The sequence below is a fragment of the Oncorhynchus clarkii genome, chromosome 12, assembly GCF_045791955.1.
Source record: "Oncorhynchus clarkii lewisi isolate Uvic-CL-2024 chromosome 12, UVic_Ocla_1.0, whole genome shotgun sequence".
NCBI lineage: Eukaryota > Metazoa > Chordata > Actinopteri > Salmoniformes > Salmonidae > Oncorhynchus > Oncorhynchus clarkii.
Genome location: NC_092158.1, coordinates 88,079,193 through 88,102,186, shown reverse-complemented (window position 1 = coordinate 88,102,186; position 22,994 = coordinate 88,079,193). Strand labels below are relative to the sequence as shown.

General features: G+C 46.6%; 2 protein-coding genes across 3 annotated transcripts; one reads left to right on the top strand and one right to left on the bottom strand.

The window, feature by feature from the left end:
* Positions 1–529: 529 nt before the first annotated feature.
* LOC139421592 (RING finger protein 222-like) lies at positions 530–1,491 on the bottom strand. The gene has a single exon (XM_071172643.1). The coding sequence runs from the start codon at positions 1,336–1,338 to the stop codon at positions 643–645; it is 696 nt and encodes a 231-aa protein (XP_071028744.1). The 5' UTR covers positions 1,339–1,491; the 3' UTR covers positions 530–642.
* Positions 1,492–2,492: 1,001 nt separating this feature from the next.
* On the top strand, positions 2,493–21,476 carry LOC139421591 (nuclear distribution protein nudE-like 1-B). 2 transcript variants are annotated; one of them, XM_071172642.1, is made up of 9 exons: positions 2,493–2,615; positions 7,947–8,043; positions 12,688–12,841; positions 14,680–14,828; positions 15,745–15,881; positions 16,496–16,669; positions 17,010–17,107; positions 17,348–17,514; positions 17,770–21,476. In XM_071172642.1, the coding sequence occupies exons 2-9, from the start codon at positions 7,958–7,960 to the stop codon at positions 17,858–17,860; spliced, it is 1,056 nt and encodes a 351-aa protein (XP_071028743.1). In that variant the 5' UTR covers positions 2,493–2,615; positions 7,947–7,957; the 3' UTR covers positions 17,861–21,476. The 2 variants fall into 2 exon arrangements, with proteins under 2 accessions (XP_071028743.1, XP_071028742.1); XM_071172641.1 differs by lacking the exon at positions 2,493–2,615 and adding an exon at positions 3,706–3,761 and having other exon boundaries at positions 17,770–19,316.
* The last annotated feature ends 1,518 nt before the right edge of the window (positions 21,477–22,994 follow it).

Here is a 22,994-nt window from a genome sequence, read left to right as displayed (position 1 = left end):
CTGAAGTTCTCCTTAAACAGGTAAAACAACTTACAACCAGAAACACACAACAATGGTTTCCATGAGAGGTGCTGGGATTGCAAGCCTCACCATTCTTTATTCAGGACTTGTTGCCAACAACATATGGGGCAGTTATATGGTGAGCATCGGTCGTTATAGACCTATGGTAATGGGGTGAATATGGAGGCATGTTCACAGGGGCCTCTTTTTCTTTTGATCTTAGGACCAATATTTCAACCATTATTAACCAAACCACCATCATAAAGTGTATAAATGTAGGAAATAAGACAATGCCTTTTCCTCTCGGTCCATAAAGGATCACTTTATTTGCAGACACTGACTGAACCAGCCCTGTTTCCTTCAGTGACTTAATGAGATCCTGTCCAGGGCATTGAGTACAAACAGGAATACAAGGAACACACTGGACAAGTTCAAACTATATGGCACTACAATATATATATTGACAGAATGGACAAAGTGACACGTTTCAGTTAATTAAGTGCAATAAATTGTCTTCGTGAGAGCATGAGTGAAGAGAAAATTAGACCATACAATAACAAGAAATAGTGCGTAATGACGATCAAGTAGTGCGCAATGACGCACCATGCATATGCTCGAGCCATATGGCTCTGGCTTTGTGGGCTATGCCAATATAATCCAAGGAAGTGTGGCAGCTACCATTGCCATCAATGTGAATATCACAAGCAGAACGACCAAGCAACGTGCTGTTGTACAAATCTTGACGCGCCGTCTCCTGCGGTTGGGTTGGAGAACAACAGGCATAGTGTCCAGGCTCACCGCATCTTCATCAGCCATGGGTCGGCCCTGGGCACTGATGATGAAAATCTGAGAGTTTCTGTGGTCGGGAGTGATCAGTGACAGTATCCGTCGACTCCTGCATCTCTCTGAAATCCACCTAAAACGTCTCACAATCCAGCTCAGTCCACTTGAATCAGACGGTAAGCTACTATGCCCTGACGCGCGTCGTGCTTCATGGTGATGCTGTGGGTAACCAGGTGCTGGTGGAGGGACAGGAACCTTCAAGGTCTGCCCGCCTCCTTCCTCGCCCTCTTTCCCCGGGGCGAGAGGAACCCCAACCTCCTGTTGCTTCTTGATGAAAGTCAGGTGTCGGCAGACGGGACAGATGATGGTGTCTCTGATGACGCCGTCCCTGTTGATACTGACCAAGGTTTTGACCAGACAGTCGTGGCAGAAAACGTGTCCGCAGCTCAGGGTCCTCTCCGTGCCGGAGAGACTTTCATAACACACGGGACACTCTGAGTCCTCCTGGCTCTGCGAGTCCCGTTCCTCCGCTTGATGTCCGTCTAATGGTGTCATCCTGGAGCCTTTACGCGCTGCCTGGCAGTGCTATCCACACCGCTGGTGCACCATGGAATCACCAAAAATCCCAATAACAGCTGTGTGCGACACCACGGGATTTGACTATAGCTCCAACAGCGAGAATAAAGCTGATTTCATTAGGCTAAGATCCCGAACCTATCTGCCTGGAAGTCTGTTGCACTGGCTGAGTGAAACCAAAACACGTGCCACTCCTCCCGTACAGGGCAGTGTCTCCGTCTCAGGGAGGGCTGTCATCTATACCCATAGGCTACACCTGTGTGACTCGCTGCTCTTCTGGTGCGTTCAGTTTCCCCTGAGCGACAAAATCAGACAAACAGGATTTGGAATGTTTGAGAAAGAACACTGAAAATGTAAATCCGGTGACAGTCATGTCCCACCATTCTCCAAACCACGCAGTCTGACCCACAGAACAGATAAGCTATGTGTCATTGAGGTTGACTTCATAGAAATGCCTTGTAATTCATTGGTGCGCACCCTTACGAAAAAGATTGCAGTATAACTGCCATTGGAGTGAGTATAATTGCAGTATGCTGCAAATACTGTGTACAAAATAACACAGTTCTTCTACTGCAGTAATTCTTCCAGTGCAACTGCAGTTAGTTACAGTGCAGTATAACTCACTGCAGTTAGTTACAGTGCAGTATAACTCACTGCAGTTAGTTACAGTGCAGTATAACTCACTGCAGTTATTCTGCAATTACTGTGTCCAAAATACCAGAGTCAAATACACGTTTACTGCAGTTTCAAAACTGCAACCATTTTTTGTAAGGCCATAGCCAATAAGCTAAACATAAAATAAATACTGGCCCACTGAATACAACATTTTGGCTATATCCACTCAAATACGAAATACTCGCAACCGGCTACTATGGGAAGTGCAGTATTGCTACAACTATTAGACTATTAAATTCATTTCTAGGATGCCTGTGAATGAGGATTTGATAGGCTCTGTGCGGTCTCTATCGAGGCTACTGCCTACACATCATCTGACTTCACTGCATTACTAATTTCTCAGCATAATAGCGCCACCTTGTGGTCAGGACGAGGCAAATCAGAGGTCCAACCCTGGAGCGTCACATTTGACGTACGTATGATTTCATCACGTGCCACCGCGTCGGAAGTTACGTTACTTCCGAGAGTCGCGTTGGCGTTTTCTAAACAGAGACAGACATTTCGATGAAGACAGTCCAGGTCAGAAGATGTGGCGACTGTAACTGAATCTGGAGCCAGATACACGGATTGGACATGCCCAGGTTAGGACATTGATTTACATATTTACGTTGGTTACTTTACCAAAAGCTAGCTAGCTGGTTAACCTGTGTTTTCGACTTGAGCAGGCGGCTCACCAAACCAGTGACAGCTGAAAATAGGTTGTTGAACTTGCCGTTTGGTGCCATGTTAGTCTTGCTAGCTAATAATTGTGTATTTGATTTAGCGACACTGATGTTGACGAGCTAATGGTTTCCTTTTCTGGCATACTAGTTACACATGTTTTACTGTGTGGAAACAAACAGTCAGTATCAGACAGTGTTTGACATGTTGTGTTGTCTAGTGGTGGTTTCGTATGACAAGCAAAAAAAAGCCGGTTACTAGTAACGTTACCAGCCGGTCTCATCCCTGGAACCAGTTAGAGGTGATTAACGTTAGGACTGAGTGATTACCGGTCTCGTTGCCTGTGGATACCACGTCCTATTTATTCCGCCTCACCTTGTCCCTCACTGACCGTACATGGTCAGCCGACTACTGTAAACTAAATACAGTTGATCTTAGCTAATGTAATAATGTGGCATTTAGCCTATAATTTTTCTTACCACCAAATATTCAGGGAATGTAAATGTTGTTTATCATCATAGGGGTGGATGTGTCTTAATTCTACATAGAGTAAGAATTTCACCTAAATTGTAGCTACAGCTTTGTTCTGTGGCGTCTTAAGCTGCTGCTGTGAAAGCCAATGTAATGATGCCAGCCGGTAGCCACATGCAGTTAGCTAGTATTAAAAACGGTCTAAGATCTCTACCAAATAAGGCATTCCCCAGGGTCTCACAACCACCGTAACTCTGAGACTGGATGTCACAACAGGGAGTATGTCTGGTCTGCTGCACAGCCTGCCTACTATACACACTGCTACACACAGCGGAGCCCTGAACCCTCAAATAGCCTGTCCCAGACCTCTGGTGGAAGTGGGAGGATTTTAGTTTCCTGGAAATAACGTAACTCACAGAGAATTTGGTGTGAGCCCGCGTAGTGCGTCAGCCACTCTCACTCTGAGTAAACAGCCAGACAGAGATGTCATCTGCATCAGAGGGAAAGAGGAAGCCAAGAGGAGAGTGGACAGGAAAACCACAGACTCCACTACCTTCCTCTTTTGGCTAGTTAGCCTGCCCTGTTCTAAACCATGGGTAAATATAACCAGATGGTTCCTCTGCTGTTGGCTTGGTAGTAGAGTCTACATACTGTGGCCCAAATGGTACCCTATTCCCTATATAGTGTGCTTCTTTTGACCAGGGCTTCACTTCAGTGCACTTAATAGTGAGTAGGTTGCCATTTGGGACATGAGCCCATGTGTTCTGCACACCAGGATGCCACCCAACAAGCTGAGTCTTCTGTGCTGAAAATCACTGTCAGTGAGTGAACCTGGTATTGTCTTTCATATCCTGGTTTGTTGTTTGTAAATGAACACAAAACACTACTGCCAGCTGAGTGTAACCTAAAGATTTGTCTTATTTTTTTATCACCATGGAAACAACAGTTTGTATGTTATTGAGACTCACAATCCAGTCTTTTGCTTCTCTGTGATAAAGGGATGAATGGAGAGACTTGTGTTTTCAAACCTTCCTCTCTCATAGCTCCGACTGAGATTTCACCTCAGTGGACGTGTTGTTCACGTGGTAGCCTAATAACATTACATCATGTTGGCTATACTATCATTAGCACAGTTCAGCTACGTAGAGCTAACATGATGATCTATCATTAGCCCAGTTCAGCTAAGTATAGCTAACATGATGATCTATCATTAGCCCAGTTCAGCTAAGTATAGCTAACATGATGATCTATCATTAGCCCAGTTCAGCTACGTATAGCTAACATGATGCTCTATCATTAGCCCAGTTCAGCTAAGGTCATCATGTTAGCTATACTATCATTAGCCTAGTTCAGCTAGTATCTTAGACTAGGCTATGTTGACAGTATCAAAACCAATCCTAGTTCAGCTAGTATCTTAGACTAGGCTATGTTGACAGTATCAAAACCAGTCCTAGTTCAGCTAGAATCTTAGACTAGGCTATGTTGACAGTCTCAAAACCAATCCTAGTTCAGCTAGTATCTTAGACTAGGCTATGTTGACAGTATCAAAACCAATCCTAGTTCAGCTAGTATCTTAGACTAGGCTATGTTGACAGTATCAAAACCAGTCCTAGTTCAGCTAGAATCTTAGACTAGGCTATGTTGACAGTCTCAAAACCAATCCTAGTTCAGCTAGTATCTTAGACTAGCCTATGTTGACAGTATCAAAACCAGTCCTAGTTCATCTAGTATCTTAGACTAGGCTATGTTAACAGTATCAAAACCAGACTTCAGGACACAATCCAGTTATGTGCTAATAAATTGCATCACCATGCTTCAGTCTCCACCTTGGTGTTGTTGACATTTTCCTCAGGCCTCCTCAGTTTCCTGAATGAGTCCCAGTAGTAGTTGTGTAACGACACAGTTTCCTGAGTGAGTCCCAGTAGTGGTGTAACGACACAGTTTCCTGAGTGAGTCCCAGTAGTAGTGATGTAACGACACAGTTTCCTGAGTGAGTCCCAGTAGTAGTGGTGTAACGACACAGTTTACCGAGTGAGTCCCAGTAGTAGTGGTGTAACGACACAGTTTCCCGAGTGAATCCCAGTAGTAGTGATGTAACGACACAGTTTCCTGAGCTGCATAACACACACGCATGCTCTGCACACAATACCATACACACACCAAGAGTAATGTGAGAGAGAACAGCTATTCTCCCTTTGACCCCATGACCCCTGGGACCTGTCTAACTGACAGATGACTCTCCCTTGTTAACTGAATTAAAAGCCATTTGACATTCTGTTTAGCAGAGTGTAGTATGGAGGACGGTGCTGGTGTTGGGGTGGCTGACCCATCTGTCTGTTAGAGGGCTGGCCTGCTGTTGGTGTTGGGGTGGCTGACCCATCCGTCTGTTAGAGGGCTGGCCTGGTGTTGGGGTGGCTGACCAGACCGCTGACCCATCTGTCTGTTAGAGGGCTGGCCTGGTGTTGGGGTGGCTGACCAGACCGCTGACCCATCTGTCTGTTAGAGTGCTGGCCTGCTGTTGGGGTGGCTGACTCATCCGTCTGTTAGAGGGCTGGCCTGGTGTTGGGGTGGCTGACCAGACCGCTGACCCATCTGTCTGTTAGAGGGCTGGCCTGGTGTTGGGGTGGCTGACCAGACCGCTGACCCATCTGTCTGTTAGAGGGCTGGCCTGCTGTTGGTGTTGGGGTGGCTGACCCATCCGTCTGTTAGAGGGCTGGCCTGGTGTTGGTGTTGGGGTGGCTGACCCATCTGTCTGTTAGAGTGCTGGCCTGGTGTTGGTGTTGGGGTGGCTGACCCATCTGTCTGTTAGAGTGCTGGCCTGCTGTTGGTGTTGGGGTGGCTGACCAGACCGCTGACCCATCTGTCTGTTAGAGTGCTGGCCTGGTGCTGGTGTTGGGGTGGCTGACCAGACCGCTGACCCATCTGTCTGTTAGAATGCTGGCCTGGTGCTGGTGTTGGGGTGGCTGAACGCTGTGCTGACTCATCCGTCTGTTAAAGCTACAATATGTCACATAGCTACAACATTTTTTTTGGGGGGGGCGATCTGACCAAATTCACATAGAAATATGAGTTATACATCTGTCATTCCCATTGAAAGTCTAAGAAGCAGTGGGTCTGTTCTATCTGTGCCATTTCTATGCTTCCCGTTCTGCATTTTCGTTTATGCATCTTTTACTTTAGGTTTTGGACACCAGCTTCAAACAGACATGTATATACAATATTTTTGCTTACAGAAAATATATTTCACAGCGGTTTAGACAGTACAATGATTCTCTACACAACGACTGCTTGTTTTGTCATATAAACTGAAATTAGGCAAACTATTAGAATTTTAGCAACCAGGAAGTGGAGGAGCGATTTCTGCACAGTGTAACTTTAGAGTGCTGGTGTTGGGACGGGTTGACGCGACTGACCCATGCATGCTGGAGATCCCTCTAAACCAGAGATGATCACTAGTAGCCTTGTCTATTCCTGGAGCCACTGGGAGGGCTGGGGGACTCCCTGCTGTTCAACCTCACTCAGCACACACACACACTGGACCAAACAGACTTTAATCAGGGGTTTAATCACAGGGCAGACATCCTCCCTCTGAAGTGGCTTTGGCCCAACCACAGCTTCATTCATAACACTGCTGCTCAGGATTTCCACACTACTTCTGTTCCATGTGTTTATGATTGGCATTCAGCACAAAATGGCCGTGAATAGAAGTGAATGGAGCTTTTTGAGAACATGTCCAGTCCGCTGTGGCCCATGTAAAACACACAGGGTTAGATGTTTTAATGAGGAGGCCCTGGTCTGTATGAAGGGGTTCTGGGGGGGCCTGCTGGGGGCATCCTACATCTCCTCGCCGAGGAGTTGGTCTACCAAATGGCTGGTTGTCACCCAGGTGTTGCTGCTGGGTCAGTGTATCAGGCCCTGATTGTTAGAAGAGAGGTGGAGGGAGGCTGAATTGAAGTCAGTGGGTCTTGAATAACTGTGATGACAGCCAGGCCTCCTGACAGCCAGCCAGGCCTCCTGACAGCCAGCCAGGCCTCCTGACAGACAGCCAGCCATGCTCCTGACAGCCAGCCAGGCCTCCTGACAGCCAGCCAGGCCTCCTGACAGCCAGCCAGGCCTCCTGACAGCCAGCCAGGCCTCCTGACAGCCAGCCAGGCCTCCTGACAGACAGCCAGCCATGCTCCTGACAGCCAGCCAGGCCTCCTGACAGCCAGCCAGGCCTCCTGACAGCCAGCCAGGCCTCCTGACAGCCAGCCAGGCCTCCTGACAGCCAGCCAGGCCTCCTGACAGACAGCCAGACTCCAGCCAGGCCTCCTGACAGCCAGCCAGGCCTCCTGACAGCCAGCCAGGCCTCCTGACAGCCAGCCAGGCCTCCTGACAGCCAGCCAGGCCTCCTGACAGCCAGCCAGGCCTCCTGACAGACAGCCAGCCATGCTCCTGACAGCCAGCCAGGCCTCCTGACAGCCAGCCAGGCCTCCTGACAGCCAGCCAGGCCTCCTGACAGCCAGCCAGGCCTCCTGACAGCCAGCCAGGCCTCCTGACAGACAGCCAGACTCCTGACAGACAGCCAGACTCCAGCCAGGCCACCTAACTCCAGACAGATTTTTTTTTATCAGAAGTACTTTTTTAAATTTTTTTATTTTTGCAATGAATTAGTCTGCTACTTTTCTTGGGTAAGAATAAACCCAATGTTTTGGTTTTCTGCCATTCAAATGTTTCGACCTCCTTTCAGGATACGTCTGTCTTGAACTAGCTTCAGGTGATCATGTTGTTCTCCTCTTCAGGTTGTTCTACCATGGACACAGACATGATACCAACATTCACTTCAAAAGACCAGGAGATTGACTACTGGAAGACCTTATCCCTCAAGTATAAGAACAGGTATGTTCATGTCAGCTGATCTAGGCTACTCATAGCTCATTTAACAAAATCATTGAATGATTTCTACATGGTTAAACATTGAGTTTCAGAGGATTAGACTCAGCAGTTTGTCATTGTATCGGTTGAACTACTCTCCTCTACATACATGTTCCAAATTGAAACTCAAGCTAGTCTTCTCAGTAATATAATTATACATGACCAGAACAGCACATGGCTTGCTCTCGGCTCTGTTACATAAAGCAAGGCTTTTATGTTTGCTCATAACGCTGGAAGATGAACAACAAGGTTATGTCATAACAATCATGTGATCGTCTGACACGTGACCTGTTCCTCTATAGGCCTTTGTGTTCTAGAACACACACAGCCTATATCCAGCGGGGTGTTCTAGAACACACACAGCCTATATCCAGCGGGGTGTTCTAGAACACACACAGCCTATATCCAGCGGGGTGTTCTAGAACACACACAGCCTATATCCAGCGGGGTGTTCTAGAACACACACAGCCTATATCCAGCGGGGTGTTCTAGAACACACACAGCCTATATCCAGCGGGGTGTACTAGAACACACACAGCCTATATCCAGCGGGGTGTTCTAGAACACACACAGCCTATATCCAGCGGGGTGTTCTAGAACACACACAGCCTATATCCAGCATGGTGTTCTAGAACACACACAGCCTATATCCAGCAGGGTGTACTAGAACACACACAGCCTATATCCAGCAGGGTGTACTAGAACACACACAGCCTATATCCAGCAGGGTGTTCTAGAACACACACAGCCTATATCCAGCAGGGTGTACTAGAACACACACAGCCTATATCCAGCGGGGTGTTCTAGAACACACACAGCCTATATCCAGCAGGGTGTTCTAGAACACACACAGCCTATATCCAGCGGGGTGTTCTAGAACACACACAGCCTATATCCAGCGGGGTGTTCTAGAACACACACAGCCTATATCCAGCGGGGTGTTCTAGAACACACACACAGCCTATATCCAGCGGGGTGTTCTAGAACACACACACAGCCTATATCCAGCGGGGTGTTCTAGAACACACACACAGCCTATATCCAGCGGGGTGTTCTAGAACACACACACAGCCTATATCCAGCGGGGTGTTCTAGAACACACACACAGCCTATATCCAGCGGGGTGTTCTAGAACACACACACAGCCTATATCCAGCAGGGTGTTCTAGAACACACACAGCCTGTTACTAGATCAACATGATATAGTCCTACAGTATTAACTCTGTTACTAGATCACCATGATATAGTCCTACAGTATTAACTCTGTTACTAGATCAACATGATATAGTCCTACAGTCCTGCACATGTTCACGTGGTTGTTTTCCCAGGCTCTGTAGAGCCTGACCCTGTCAGTGTTGACACAACACATTCTAGAGTATTGGCCTAGTGTGTGTTCATGAGGACGTTCCAGATGGCACCGCTACGCTACACACACTCACACACACACAATAACACACATGCACACACACACACACAATCACATGCACACACACACACACACACACACACACACACAATAACATGCACACACACACAATAACATACACACACAAATCATTTTATATTCTAACTTACGCCTATTTAACACACACACACACACACACATAACATGCACGCTATGCACACACATGTACACATGGATTTTGTATTGTAGAGTAGTGAACTGAGTGAACACACTTAATGTGTTGCGAAATCTGGTGTGTATTGTAATGTGATGTTTTATTGTATATAACTGCCTTAATGTTGCTGGACCCCAGGAAGAGTAGCTGCTGCCTTGGCAGGAACTAATGAGGATCCATAATAAACCCCAGGAAGAGTAGCTGCTGCCTTGGCAGGAACTAATGGGGATCCATAATAAACCCCAGGAAGAGTAGCTGCTGCCTTGACAGGAACTAATGGGGATCCATAATAAACCCCAGGAAGAGTAGCTGCTGCCTTGGCAGGAACTAATGGGGATCCATAATAAACCCCAGGAAGAGTAGCTGCTGCCTTGGCAGGAACTAATGGGGATCCATAATAAACCCCAGGAAGAGTAGCTGCTGCCTTGGCAGGAACTAATGGGGATCCATAATAAACCCCAGGAAGAGTAGCTGCTGCCTTGGCAGGAACTAATGGGGATCCATAATAAACCCCAGGAAGAGTAGCTGCTGCCTTGACAGGAACTAATGGGGATCCATAATAAACCCCAGGAAGAGTAGCTGCTGCCTTGGCAGGAACTAATGGGGATCCATAATAAACCCCAGGAAGAGTAGCTGCTGCCTTGGCAGGAACTAATGGGGATCCATAATAAACCCCAGGAAGAGTAGCTGCTGCCTTGGCAGGAACTAATGGGGATCCATAATAAACCCCAGGAAGAGTAGCTGTTGCCTTGGCAGGAACTAATGGGGATCCATAATAAACCCCAGGAAGAGTAGCTGCTGCCTTGGCAGGAACCAATGAGGATCCATTATAAACCCCAGGAAGAGTAGATGCTGCCTTGGCAGGAACCAATGAGGATCCATTATAAATAGAATTACTTGTTTGTACATCGTGGTATTTTGGTCATATTGTCTGAAAACAGTGATGTTGTCAGAGCCAGAGAGAAGGTGACCGAAGTCATTCCAGTCAGAGACATAGTTGAACAGGGCTGTTCTGTGGCCCATCTGGCCATGTGTGCTTCTGGTACTGTAACTATGTGTGTTTTTGGTGTGGTAACTGTGTGGTAACTGTGTGTGGTAACTGTGTGTGGTTCTGGTACGATAACTGTGTGTTTTTGGTGTGGTAACTGTGTGTGGTTCTGGTACGATAACTATGTGTGTTTTTGGTGTGGTAACTGTGGTAACTGTGTGTGCTTCTGGTACGATAACTATGTGTGTTTTTGGTGTGGTAACTGTGTGTGGTAACTGTGTGTGCTTCTGGTACGATAACTATGTGTGTTTTGGTGCGGTAACTGTGTGTGCTTCTGGTACGATAACTATGTGTGTTTTGGTGCGGTAACTGTGTGTGCTTCTGGTACGATAACTATGTGTGTTTTGGTGCGATAACTGTGTGCGGTAACTGTGTGCGGTAACTGTGTGTGCTTCTGGTACGATAACTATGTGTGGAATGAGCAGGGAAACCCAGTGAGGCCAAGGATGGAGCAGTGGCTGCCGGTTAACTGACCCCAGAGCTGTCGAATCCTGTTAACGTGTGTGTGTCACTCAGACCTTTTCTGTTCAAGGGTCATCCCTGGTCAGTGGAACTATGTATCTGTAGCCTGGTCCCAGATCTGTTTGTGCGATCATCTCAACTCCTTGTCATGCCAAACAGTGGTCCTTTGTAGCTCAGTTGGTAGAGCATGGCACTTGTCATGCCACGGTAGTGGGTTTGATTCCTGGGACCACCCATGTGTACAATATATGCACACATGACTAAGTCACTTTAAGACAAGTGTCTGCTAAATGGCATGGTATTATTTTACATCACAAACAGATCGTGGTCCAGGCTAACATATCTGGCTACCAGGTTAGTATACCATGCCCTAGGTTCTCACACTTTAACCAACCATTCTAATTCAATTCAGTGGAGCCACCTGACTGAATGAATGGCATGGAAAGTCTGCATTCATTCAGCTCTAGCATGGCATTGGCCTTTGTCATGACAGATGAGTCAGGAGCCAGGCAGGACCATTCTAGTTGCATTACATCTATGACCAGACAGATGGTAAGTTCTAGGTGTTTTATGTCTATGGACAGACAGATGATAGACTGATATACAGCCACATGGGACAAGAGAAAGTGGTATGCTACAATCCAGGAGTCCAGCCCTTTCAGCCAGGCCCATCTGTAGATATTACTGGACTGTATTACTAGGTTGTATCTAGCACATACTGTGTGGGTCAGCAAGTCTGAACACAGTCCAGTGAGTCTGAATATAGACTGTACAGACTGGACTGAGGTCTGATATAGCTTAATGACAGAGACAGTACCTCAGCAGGTCTGATAGAGCTTAATGACAGAGGCCGTACCTCAGCAGGTCTGATAGAGCTTTATGACAGACACAGTACCTCAGCAGGTCTGATAGAGCTTTATGACAGAGACAGTACCTCAGCAGGTCTGATAGAGCTTTATGACAGACACAGTACCTCAGCAGGTCTGATAGAGCTTAATGACAGAGACAGTACCTCAGCAGGTCTGATAGAGCTTTATGACAGACACAGTACCTCAGCAGGTCTGATAGAGCTTTATGACAGAGACAGTACCTCAGGTCTGATAGAGCTTAATGACAGAGACAGGGGTTTGTCATTAGAGGATACAGATGGCTCCTATAGGCCTGCTGCTGTTCCGTGTGTTCTGAGAGGGGTGAGGGGTCAAGGGGTCTGGAGACAGGATATTATGAGTTAAGAGACCGGATGTGTTCAGACATGTTCCACTGACCACACAGGATAGTTCTAGGTCTGACTGTCCAGGGGATGTGACTACCACTCATTACTACCACAACTGATCATTAGGAGAGACCGTGTGACTGTGTGTAACAGTTCGTTCTCTCCCGTGTCTTCCTCAGTTACCATGAGGCCCAGGAGGAGCTGCTGGAGAGACCGTGTGGTAGTGTGTGTGTGTGACTGTGTGTAACAGTCCGTTCTCTCCTCAGTTACCATGAGGCCCAGGAGGAGCTGCTGGAGTTTCAGGAAGGGAGCAGAGAGCTGGAGGCAGAGTTAGAGGCCCAGCTAGGACAGGCTGAACATCGCCTCAGAGACCTGCACACAGAGAACCAAAGACTGAAGAGCGAGTTGGACAACCTCAAGGTAACATACGTAGGAACGGAGACACACACACACACAGACAGAGGGGTTAGAACCAAACAATGAAGTGCGAGCTGGATAACCTCAAGGTAAATGTACCTCTTGGTGTTGGAATTTAACAAATATGTGGAAGGGTTGGGGATTTGGTTCGGCAAACACTGTTCCTGAGGAATCTTTTCGGCAAACACTGTTCCTGGGGATTCGGTTCGGCAAACACTGTTCCTGGGGATTCGGTTCGGCAAACACTGTTCCTGAGGAATCGGTTCGGCAAACGCTGTTCCTGAGGAATCGGTTCGGCAAACGCTGTTCCTGAGGAATCGGTTCGGCAAACGCTGTCCCTGAGGAATCGGTTCGGCAAACGCTGTCCCTGAGGAATCGGTTCGGCAAACGCTGTTCCTGAGGAATCGGTTCGGCAAACGCTGTTCCTGAGGAATCGGTTCGGCAAACGCTGTTCCTGAGGAATCGGTTCGGCAAACGCTGTTCCTGAGGAATCGGTTCGGCAAACGCTCTTCCTGAGGAATCGGTTCGGCAAACGCTCTTCCTGAGGAATCGGTTCGGCAAACGCTCTTCCTGAGGAATCGGTTCGGCAAACGCTCTTCCTGAGGAATCGGTTCGGCAAACGCTCTTCCTGATGAATCGGTTCGGCAAACGCTCTTCCTGAGGAATCGGTTCGGCAAACGCTCTTCCTGAGGATTCGGTTCGGCAAACGCTCTTCCTGAGGATTCGGTTCGGCAAACGCTGTTCCTGAGGAATCGGTTCGGCAAACGCTCTTCCTGAGGATTCGGTTCGGCAAACGCTGGATTACGGTTCCCGGAACATCCGTTAACGTCACCCATTCACCAGGGACTGAAACGGGGATCAACAACTACATCTGGATGTCAGAGTAAAGCCACACTCCTGGATGCCCCTGCTGCCTGCCAGAGAGAGAGAGCTGCATATGTTGGCAGGCTGTCCAGCAGTTCCATGCTCTGGGCCCCGGCAGTCCAGCAGTGTACTGTAATAGGATGGCAGCAGGATCAATAGGAGAAAATAGACAACTAGAGGGATGTTTAACCCACACTGCTAATTCTAGCCAGGTATATCACTGGTTAGATCACTAGTGCTAGCCAGGTATATCACTGGTTAGATCACTAGTGCTAGCCAGGTATATCACTGGTTAGATCACTAGTGCTAGCCAGGTATGTCACTGTTTAGATCACTAGTGCTAGCTCGGGTATATCACTGGTTAGATCACTAGTGCTAGCCAGGTATATCACTGGTTAGATCACTAGTGCTAGCTCAGAGCTATAAGCAGGTCTATATGTTGTCTGAATGTTGTTCTCTCTCTCTCCCTGTAGGAGAAGTTGGAGCAGCAGTATTCTCAGAGCTATAAGCAGGTCTATATGTTGTCTGAATGTTGTTCTCTCTCTCTCCCTGTAGGAGAAGTTGGAGCAGCAGTATTCTCAGAGCTATAAGCAGGTCTATATGTTGTCTGAATGTTGTTCTCTCTCTCTCTCTCCCTGTAGGAGAAGTTGGAGCAGCAGTATTCTCAGAGCTATAAGCAGGTCTATATGTTGTCTGAATGTTGTTCTCTCTCTCTCTTCCTGTAGGAGAAGTTGGAGCAGCAGTATTCTCAGAGCTATAAGCAGGTCTATATGTTGTCTGAATGTTGTTCTCTCTCTCTCCCTGTAGGAGAAGTTGGAGCAGCAGTATTCTCAGAGCTATAAGCAGGTCTATATGTTGTCTGAATGTTGTTATCTCTCTCTCTCTCCCTGTAGGAGAAGTTGGAGCAGCAGTATTCTCAGAGCTATAAGCAGGTCTATATGTTGTCTGAATGTTGTTCTCTCTCTCTCTCCCTGTAGGAGAAGTTGGAGCAGCAGTATTCTCAGAGCTATAAGCAGGTCTCCATGTTAGAGGATGACCTGGGACAGACCAGAGGAATCAAGGAACAGCTTCATAAATACGTCAGAGAACTGGAGCAGGCCAACGATGACCTGGAGAGAGCCAAGAGGTCACTATATACCACAGTACAACTAAACTGACGTTACTAACACAGCCGTTCAAATGTTTTACTTGAGTTCAGGCCTCGGTTGTAGGCTAAGTGGATGCTGGTTGGTAGCTGTGCCTCAGCATCAAACGTATTGGTCACATACACGCATTTAGCTGATGTCATTGGTCACATACACACATTTAGCTGATGTCATTGGTCACATACACACATTTAACTGATGTCATTGGTCACATACACACATTTAGCTGATGTCATTGGTCACATACACACATTTAGCTGATGTCATTGGTCACATACACACATTTAGCTGATGTCATTGGTCACATACACACATTTAGCTGATGTCATTGGTCACATACACACATTTAGCTGATGTCATTGGTCACATACACACATTTAACTGATGTCATTGGTCACATACACACATTTAGCTGATGTCATTGGTCACATACTCACATTTAGCTGATGTCATTGGTCACATACACACATTTAGCTGATGTCATTGGTCACATACACACATTTAGCTGATGTCATTGGTCACATACACACATTTAGCTGATGTCATTGGTCACATACACACATTTAGCTGATGTCATTGGTCACATACACACATTTAGCTGATGTCATTGGTCACATACACACATTTAGCTGATGTCATTGGTCACATACACACATTTAGCTGATGTCATTGGTCACATACACACATTTAGCTGATGTCATTGGTCACATACACACATATTTAGCTGATGTCATTGTGGGCGTAGTGAAATGCTTGTATTGAGTGTTACTCCACTCAGTGTTAACCCAGTTATCCAAATCACACAGATACGGTACATTCTTCACCTGCTTCTGCTACTAACTGTTGTCCATCCCAACTCCTCTCCTCCCTCCCTCCCTCCCTCCCTCCCTCCCTCAGGGCGACCATCGTATCTCTGGAGGACTTTGAGGGTCGTCTGAACCAGGCCATAGAGAGGAATGCCTTCCTGGAGAGTGAGCTGGATGAGAAGGAGTCTCTACTGGTCTCAGTACAGCGACTAAAGGATGAAGCCAGAGGTATGAAGACATGAAACACCTACCTCTGTCTCAGACCTCTCCTTTCTGTTATGTCTAATACTGCTGTATTAAGTCAGGGGATGAGAAGGAGTCTACTGGTCTCAGTACAGTGGTTTGGACGGGGATGTCCCCCTGACTCTCTGTCCCCCTGACTCTCTGTCCCCCTGACTCTCTGTCCCCCTGACTCTCTGTCCCCCCTGACTCTCTGTTCCCCCTGACTCTCTGTTCCCCCTGACTCTCTGTTCCCCCTGACTCTCTGTTCCCCCTGACTCTCTGTTCCCCCTGACTCTCTGTTCCCCCTGACTCTCTGTTCCCCCTGACTCTCTGTTCCCCCTGACTCTCTGTTCCCCCTGTCCCCCCTGTCTCCCTGTCCCCCCTGTCTCCCTGTCCCCCCTGTCTCCCTGTCCCCCCTGTCTCCCTGTCTCCCTGTCCCCCCTGTCCCCTTGACTCCCCAGACTCCCTGTCCCCCCTGACACCCTGTCCCCTTGACTCCCCAGACTCCCTGTCCCCCCTGACACCCTGTCCCCCCTGTCTCCCTGTCCCCCTGTCCCCTTGACTCCCCAGACTCCCTGTCCCCCCTAACTCTCTCATGTCTGTCTATCTGCCCCCCCCAGACCTGAGACAGGAGATGGTGGTGAGGGAGAGGACTGCAGACAGGATGTCAGCCCCCAGCTCTCCTACCCTGGACATGGACAAGATGGACTCTGCTGTCCAGGCCTCCCTGTCCCTGCCTGTCACCCCTGTAGGGATGGGCATGGAACACCCGTTCATCAACCCTAAATCATCAGGTAGGTCCACAGCCGTGTCTTCTAACAGACCTGGGTGGAAATAGTGTTCCATTTCTGTCAACTACTTTGTGCTTTATTGAGCTGGCTGGGTCTAATGGAATCCATGGGAGAGTCTCAACAGTCCCTCCAGGCAGTCTCAATGAAATGCTCAGTGTTCTGAAAGTATGTAAATACTATTTGAACCCAGGTCTGTTATTTAGTTCCTTCACTTTTGGAGCTGTACCTCCAATGTCAAACAGTTTCTAGATATCTGTCATGTGCTAAACACTCTCCTCTCCCTCTCCTCTCCCTCTCCCTCTCCCTCTCCTCTCCCTCTCCTCTCCTCTCCTCTCCTCTACAGTGTTAACAAATGGCTGTGGGCCTGGCGGCTCACCTCTGACCCCATCAGCAAGAATCTCTGCTCTTAATATCGTTGGGGACCTTCTTAGAAAAGTGGGGGTAAATATCAGACTTCAGACTTCTTGTAGCAATGTTTTCCATTTCCATGTATCCATCCTCTGAAGCTGATGTTGACGACAAAACATTACAGAATGAATGAACCCAACAGTTTGGCTTCCGTCTCCTCTCTTGACAGCAGAGTATATTGGAATGGTGTCTGTGACCTGAATTAAAGGTTAAAGGTTACAACAGAATCCACAGCTTGTGAGTAGTCTTAATGTTGGCCGTGTCTGTCCTTAGGCGCTGGAGTCCAAGCTAGCTGCATGTAGGAACTTTGCCAAGGACCAGGCGGTGAGGAAAACCTACTCCACGTCGTCCACCAACATGATCACTGGGAACGGAAACCTCGTCAACAGCAACGCCACCAAGTTCTCCCACTCACTACACACCACCTACTACGACAAAACGTGAGTGCTTCTGTCTCTCTCGCAGGAGTGTTCCTACTGGTCCATCTATCTCTCTGCTTGACTTCCTGTCTGCGGTGTTGGTGTGACTCACTCCGAGACCGTAGAAGAAGAGACAGGCTGAATGAACTCTGTCCCATTTTGAATCAGAGTTGGTGTAACCAGAGTATGTAGAGACAAACAGCTTTCTATTTCATATTGTGGATGATCTAACTTCTGTCTTCTTGCTTTCTCTCTGTCTGGTGTTGTCCCCCACAGGGCTGTGAATGGACTGGACCCCAGCACCCTGAGTGCCCTGGCGTCGCCCCGGACTGTCTCCTCTCCTGGCATGCTGCCTCTCACCGTTTAGCATGGCCCCCACCTCTGTACAAGCTCCCCGCAGAACAAGGTTATCCTCATCCTTCACCCCAAACCCCACCCCCCCACACCAAATCTGTACAACTCCTGTACGCCCCGCAGAACACTGAGAGGAGAGAACACTTGAAGAACCGTGTGTGTGTGTGTGTGTGTGTGTGTGTGTGTGTAGGAGAGACACTTGACTGAATGATTGAAAAGGGCCTCACTCACCTATGAGTGGGTGGGGTTGGATGCTGGGTGTGTTTGTGTGTATTTAACAAACAGGCACATGCCTCTGCCTGAGCTGTTCTTTGCTCGTGTGGACGATGTGTTGGTGACCTCTGTGCTCTGGAGTGTCTCCATTTTGGCTCCGTCAGTTTGATCAGTTTCACTCTATAACAGCTATATAACAGCAACTGTACCTGACAAAGGTCCCCAACGGACTGCAGCTTCCTTCCTCGTAACCTTTTATTTACTTCTCTGATTGAATTGCACAATTACAAATTATTTATATTTACAATGTTGTATTTAAAAAAATGAAAGGGGACTTTTTGCAAAGTGAGATGATTTCATCATTACTGTATGTATGCTTTAAGATGCAATATTTCCTGTTTGTTTGTGTTTTATGTTATGGGGTCAGATGGAGTGGATGACCCTTAACCTCCATGTACCGAAGAATGACTGAATTAATGTTTACTGTGTTCAGGCTGTGATCAGAACCATGTTCTCTTATTGGGCTGCATCTCAATAGTCCAGTTATAATAGCCTCATCTCCTCATCTCCTTCCTCTCAGTAGCCCAGTTAGTCTTGGAGAGAATGATAAAACAGGATAAAACAGGACTGGTAAAAGCCACATGGATGATCTATCTCTACCAGAAATGAGCTTTCACCTGTAATTTCCTTCCCATCAGTGCAGAGGAGGGAAAGAAGAGAAGACGAGGAAACCACTTTATACTATTGAGATGCACCCCCCAAGTCCCTATTGTCCTGGGTGTGGGCTGGCCAGACAGAACAGACCGGTCAGCTGGTGGACCATCTGTAGTCTGAGAGGGAGGGAGGGAGGGAGGGACCTCCATGTTAAATAGCCTGGAAACATCAGCTGCTGTCCTCTTCATTAATGAAGTTAGGTCTGCTTCACCACAGTCTGTACCGTCCTAATGGCACCCTATTCACTATCTAGTGCACTCCTACTTTATATAAGCCTTGGATGGATGGCCGGTAATGTTCAGGGGAAGACTAAGCCCTTACTACTTTATATAAGCCTTGGATGGATGACCGGTGATGTTCAGGGGAAGACTAAGCCCTTACTACTTCATATAAGCCTTGGATGGATGGCTGTGTATTTATGAGGTTGGTACCATGTTATATTCATTGAATCCCCTTTCCCTATTCTGATGCGTAATTAGTATCAGACAAAACTGTTGCTTTATAGAAACAAACAAGTCAACCCTGAGCACTGCAGTGCGTCAGACAAAACGTACTTATTCACATTGAGAGATATATATATATACTGTACTGTGCACCTGTTGGTGGTTAAATCTTATCCAGCTAACATCCTGTCTACCATAACCTGCAGAACAGAATATCCAGCAACAATAACCCTGCAGTCCAACCATCTAACGGGTATAGGGGTGAAGTTGCCTTAGATGCTGACCCTGGGTCAGTTTTTCCATTTACCCCACTAATGGTTAAGGTTAGGATTGGGGAGGGGAAGCTGATCCTAGATCTGTACCTAGGGGAAACCTCACCCTAGAGCTATCTAACAGTGGGTCACGCTTATCCCTTTTTCTAGACTAGATCCTAGCCTGGTTAAACCAGACGGAATGCTGTGTTCACCATGAGAGGAGTGCTCAGTCTAGTTTTAATCAGGCTAAAAATGCTCGTCTTTGACTAATATGCAAATCGCTATTGGTGGCCATTTTGTCACGTTGGCTCCTGTCCTGTCGATGAAACGTTTGTAATAGAGAACCTCATCTCAGAATGACATGCCTCTTCCTGGTTTCTGTCGTTGATATTCATTTGTGGTGTATTTTCCATCCCCCATTCTGACTGTCTATCTTCATCTGGGGGTTAATAGTGCCCCTCTCCTATCACAGCCTGTCTATCTTCATCTGGGGGTTAATAGTGCCCCTCTCCTATCACAGCCTGTTTATCTTCATCTGGGGGTTAATAGTGCCCCTCTCCTATCACAGCCTTAAATGAAAAGCCTTAAGGCCAGTTTCCCAGACACAGATTAGAGCTGCAATGTGTAGCTTTTTGGGTGACCTGACCAAATTCACATAGAAATGTTGTAGATCTGTTATTTTCATTGAAAGCAAGTCTAAGAAGGTGGTAGATCTGTTATTTTTCTATGCTTCCTGTTTTATAGTTTTGTTTTTTGGGGTCTTTTACTTTTGGTTTTGTACACCAGCTTCAAATCAGCTGAAAATACAATGTTTTTGGTTATTGGACAATATATTTCACAGCGGTTTAGATGCTACGATGATTCTCTACACTATACATGCTTATTTTCTCACAAGTTGAAATTCGAATTCAAGCAACCAGGAAATGGCGGTGCGATATCTGCACAGTGCATCTTTTACGCCTAGTCTTGGACTCCATGGGGATTCTCCATTCAGCATGATTTAGAATCCAGCACTAGGCTTAATCTGTGTCTGGGAAACTGGTCCTAAAACTATTCCACCTATTCTAGAACTATCATTTGGAGTGCTTGCTGACTCCCATGGTCTATGATGTCACCCGCCTGTTGCTCTATTCCCAACTATTCCACCTATTCTAGAACTATCATTTGGAGTGCTTGCTGACTCCCATGGTCTATGATGTCACCCACCATGTCACTCTGAGTTCTATGTCAGCCTGTTGCTCTGTTCCCAACTATTCCACCTATTCTAGAACTATCATTTGGAGTGCTTGCTGACTCCCATGGTCTATGATGTCACCCACCTCTACCATGTCACTCTGAGTTCCATGTCAGCCTGTTGCTCTGTCCCCATATATACAGGTTTGGAACTAAGCATTGTAACTCTGACTATGATGTCACCCACCTTACCTCTACCATGTCACTCTGAGTTCCATGTCAGCCTGTTGCTCTGTCCCCATATATACAGGTCTGGAACTAAGCATTGTAACTTTGCCTAACAACACCTTTGTACATACCAACGTCTGGCATTATTACAGTTCTATTTATTTCAGATGTCTTTATGGCATGTTTAAAATGAAGAACCTGAGTTTTACTATTGTACATCCGTCCAAGATCACATATCACGATGTACAATTAGTTGTCCAGTCTGTTGGATAAAATGAAATAAAGATATTGAAAAATAAGTGCTGAAACTCTGTTTGTCCATCAGTCATGATGCAGCTTTATAAATCTCATGAGAAAGTGAACCTAAAGGTAATGCTTTCCTGACGTGTTGGTTTGAGAGGATAGAAGACCCATATTATAGGAGTTAGCCTCCCTCTGTGATTGGCTACAAACACACGACGCTGTCACTTTCCAGATGGACACACCCCCAACACACATACTGTACAGATCCGCTAAACACACGGGGACAATTGCAACCCCAAAATATATAAAGGGGAATGTCCAGAATACGGTTGTCACAGTTATCAAATAAAATGTTCTTGTAAACAGGCAATTGGCGTTCTGTGTTTATGTTCAGTCTCGCTCTCTCTCTGGTTGCTGTAGGCTCCTCTTGCTGTCATGTTAAAATCTGTACCGTCTTCGGTGAAATTACTGGGGGTGGGGGGGGGGTTACAAGCCGATGAGAGACGCAGTTAAAAGATTGATGCATAACCAGAGGAAGCGAGAGGGATAACAGACAAATGTCTTCTCCAGCAGGTGGCGCTGTTGCGTTTCGCTAACTAAGTGATTTTGTATAAAACCTTTGTATAAAGGTCAATAAGTGTCGAATTTGGTAAACATAAATTTGAATTGATTATTTGCTACATGAGGTTTATTTGATCCAATATTTGTTTCGTAATGCTTAGGTTAAGTGTACGGATATAATTAGGAAAATTTGAGGAAAAAACACTATCAGAGTTGTCACGAGATGGCTATGCATATCCATGATCTAGTGAACAAGTGATCAACAACCAATGGCCGTGACGGATAGAAGGAGTCACTACAGGTGTGATCAAGCCTTACGTCAAAGTTGCCTGAAGCTGATTGGAAAATGCTATGACCCGACCAGTTATTCAGAACAACCTCCTCGGGGACTCAGTCTAATTTACATAAGGTTGGTTAATTTACCAGTGTTGACCCTAAACAAACACATTTACAAACTACTTGTTTAAAGTGTTATTGCAACCATGGTGTTATTTTATTTTTACAGAAGCTCATAAATCAATGAACCTGATAATGATCCACATCCTATGGGAAGAAAAGGAATGTGTGGTGTGCAGCAAAACAGCTATATCTTTTTTAATGGCCCATCCTGTTCTGATCGAATGAGATGGATGTAGAATCTAGGCGTTTCCCAGTAATGAAGGACAGAAAGCTGCAGCTGTGCACCTCACTGCCGACCACGACTGTATTGGGGAAGGACGTGGTGCAGGGAGCCTCGTGGTGCAGGGAGCCTCGTGGTGCAGATTGCAGCCGTTCTCACTCAGTGGAGGCAGGCACGAAGATAGGCCTCTCTTGGCATTGATGAAGACTCCACTCAAGTTAGGGGTTAGAGGTTATATTTCATGGCAGCCTCTCCTATACCACTATTCCCAACATGTTATACACCAGAGGTTGTAAATAAAACCTCTAAAGGTTGGTCTGACTTGTATTGGTATGGTGGGGATCTGAAACCCATAGCCGAATGGATTCAGGTGAGCACTTCTCAGCATTTATATTCACGGAGAGCAATTTCCATTGAATAACAGGTCGTGTCCATTTCTTTATGTTGTAGTTGTGTTAATTATTGCTTTCTTCCGTGGAAACATAGAATGGATAACAATGGCAAATAAACCGAAAGCAAAATCAAGCAGAGATTGACGACTTTTTAACCCTGTTAATCATTGCTGAAACATGCAAACTACAAACATTTAACCAGTTAAAGATAATGAATACATGACCATGAAATACAAATATATTTTATTAAAAACAATTCATACAAAAGTGGCAAACAACGTTGAGTGTATGTATGTGTTACAGGGTG

Coding starts and splice junctions, on each gene's coding strand:
- LOC139421591 (XM_071172641.1), top strand. Junction 8,044..12,687: donor TCCCTCAAGTATAAGAACAG/GTATGTTCATGT, acceptor TTCTCTCCTCAG/TTACCATGAGGCCCAGGAGG. Junction 17,108..17,347: donor ACCTTCTTAGAAAAGTGGGG/GTAAATATCAGA, acceptor GTCTGTCCTTAG/GCGCTGGAGTCCAAGCTAGC.
- LOC139421592 (XM_071172643.1), bottom strand. CDS start 1,338: ATGACACCATTAGACGGACATCAAGCGGAGGAACGGGACTCGCAGAGC.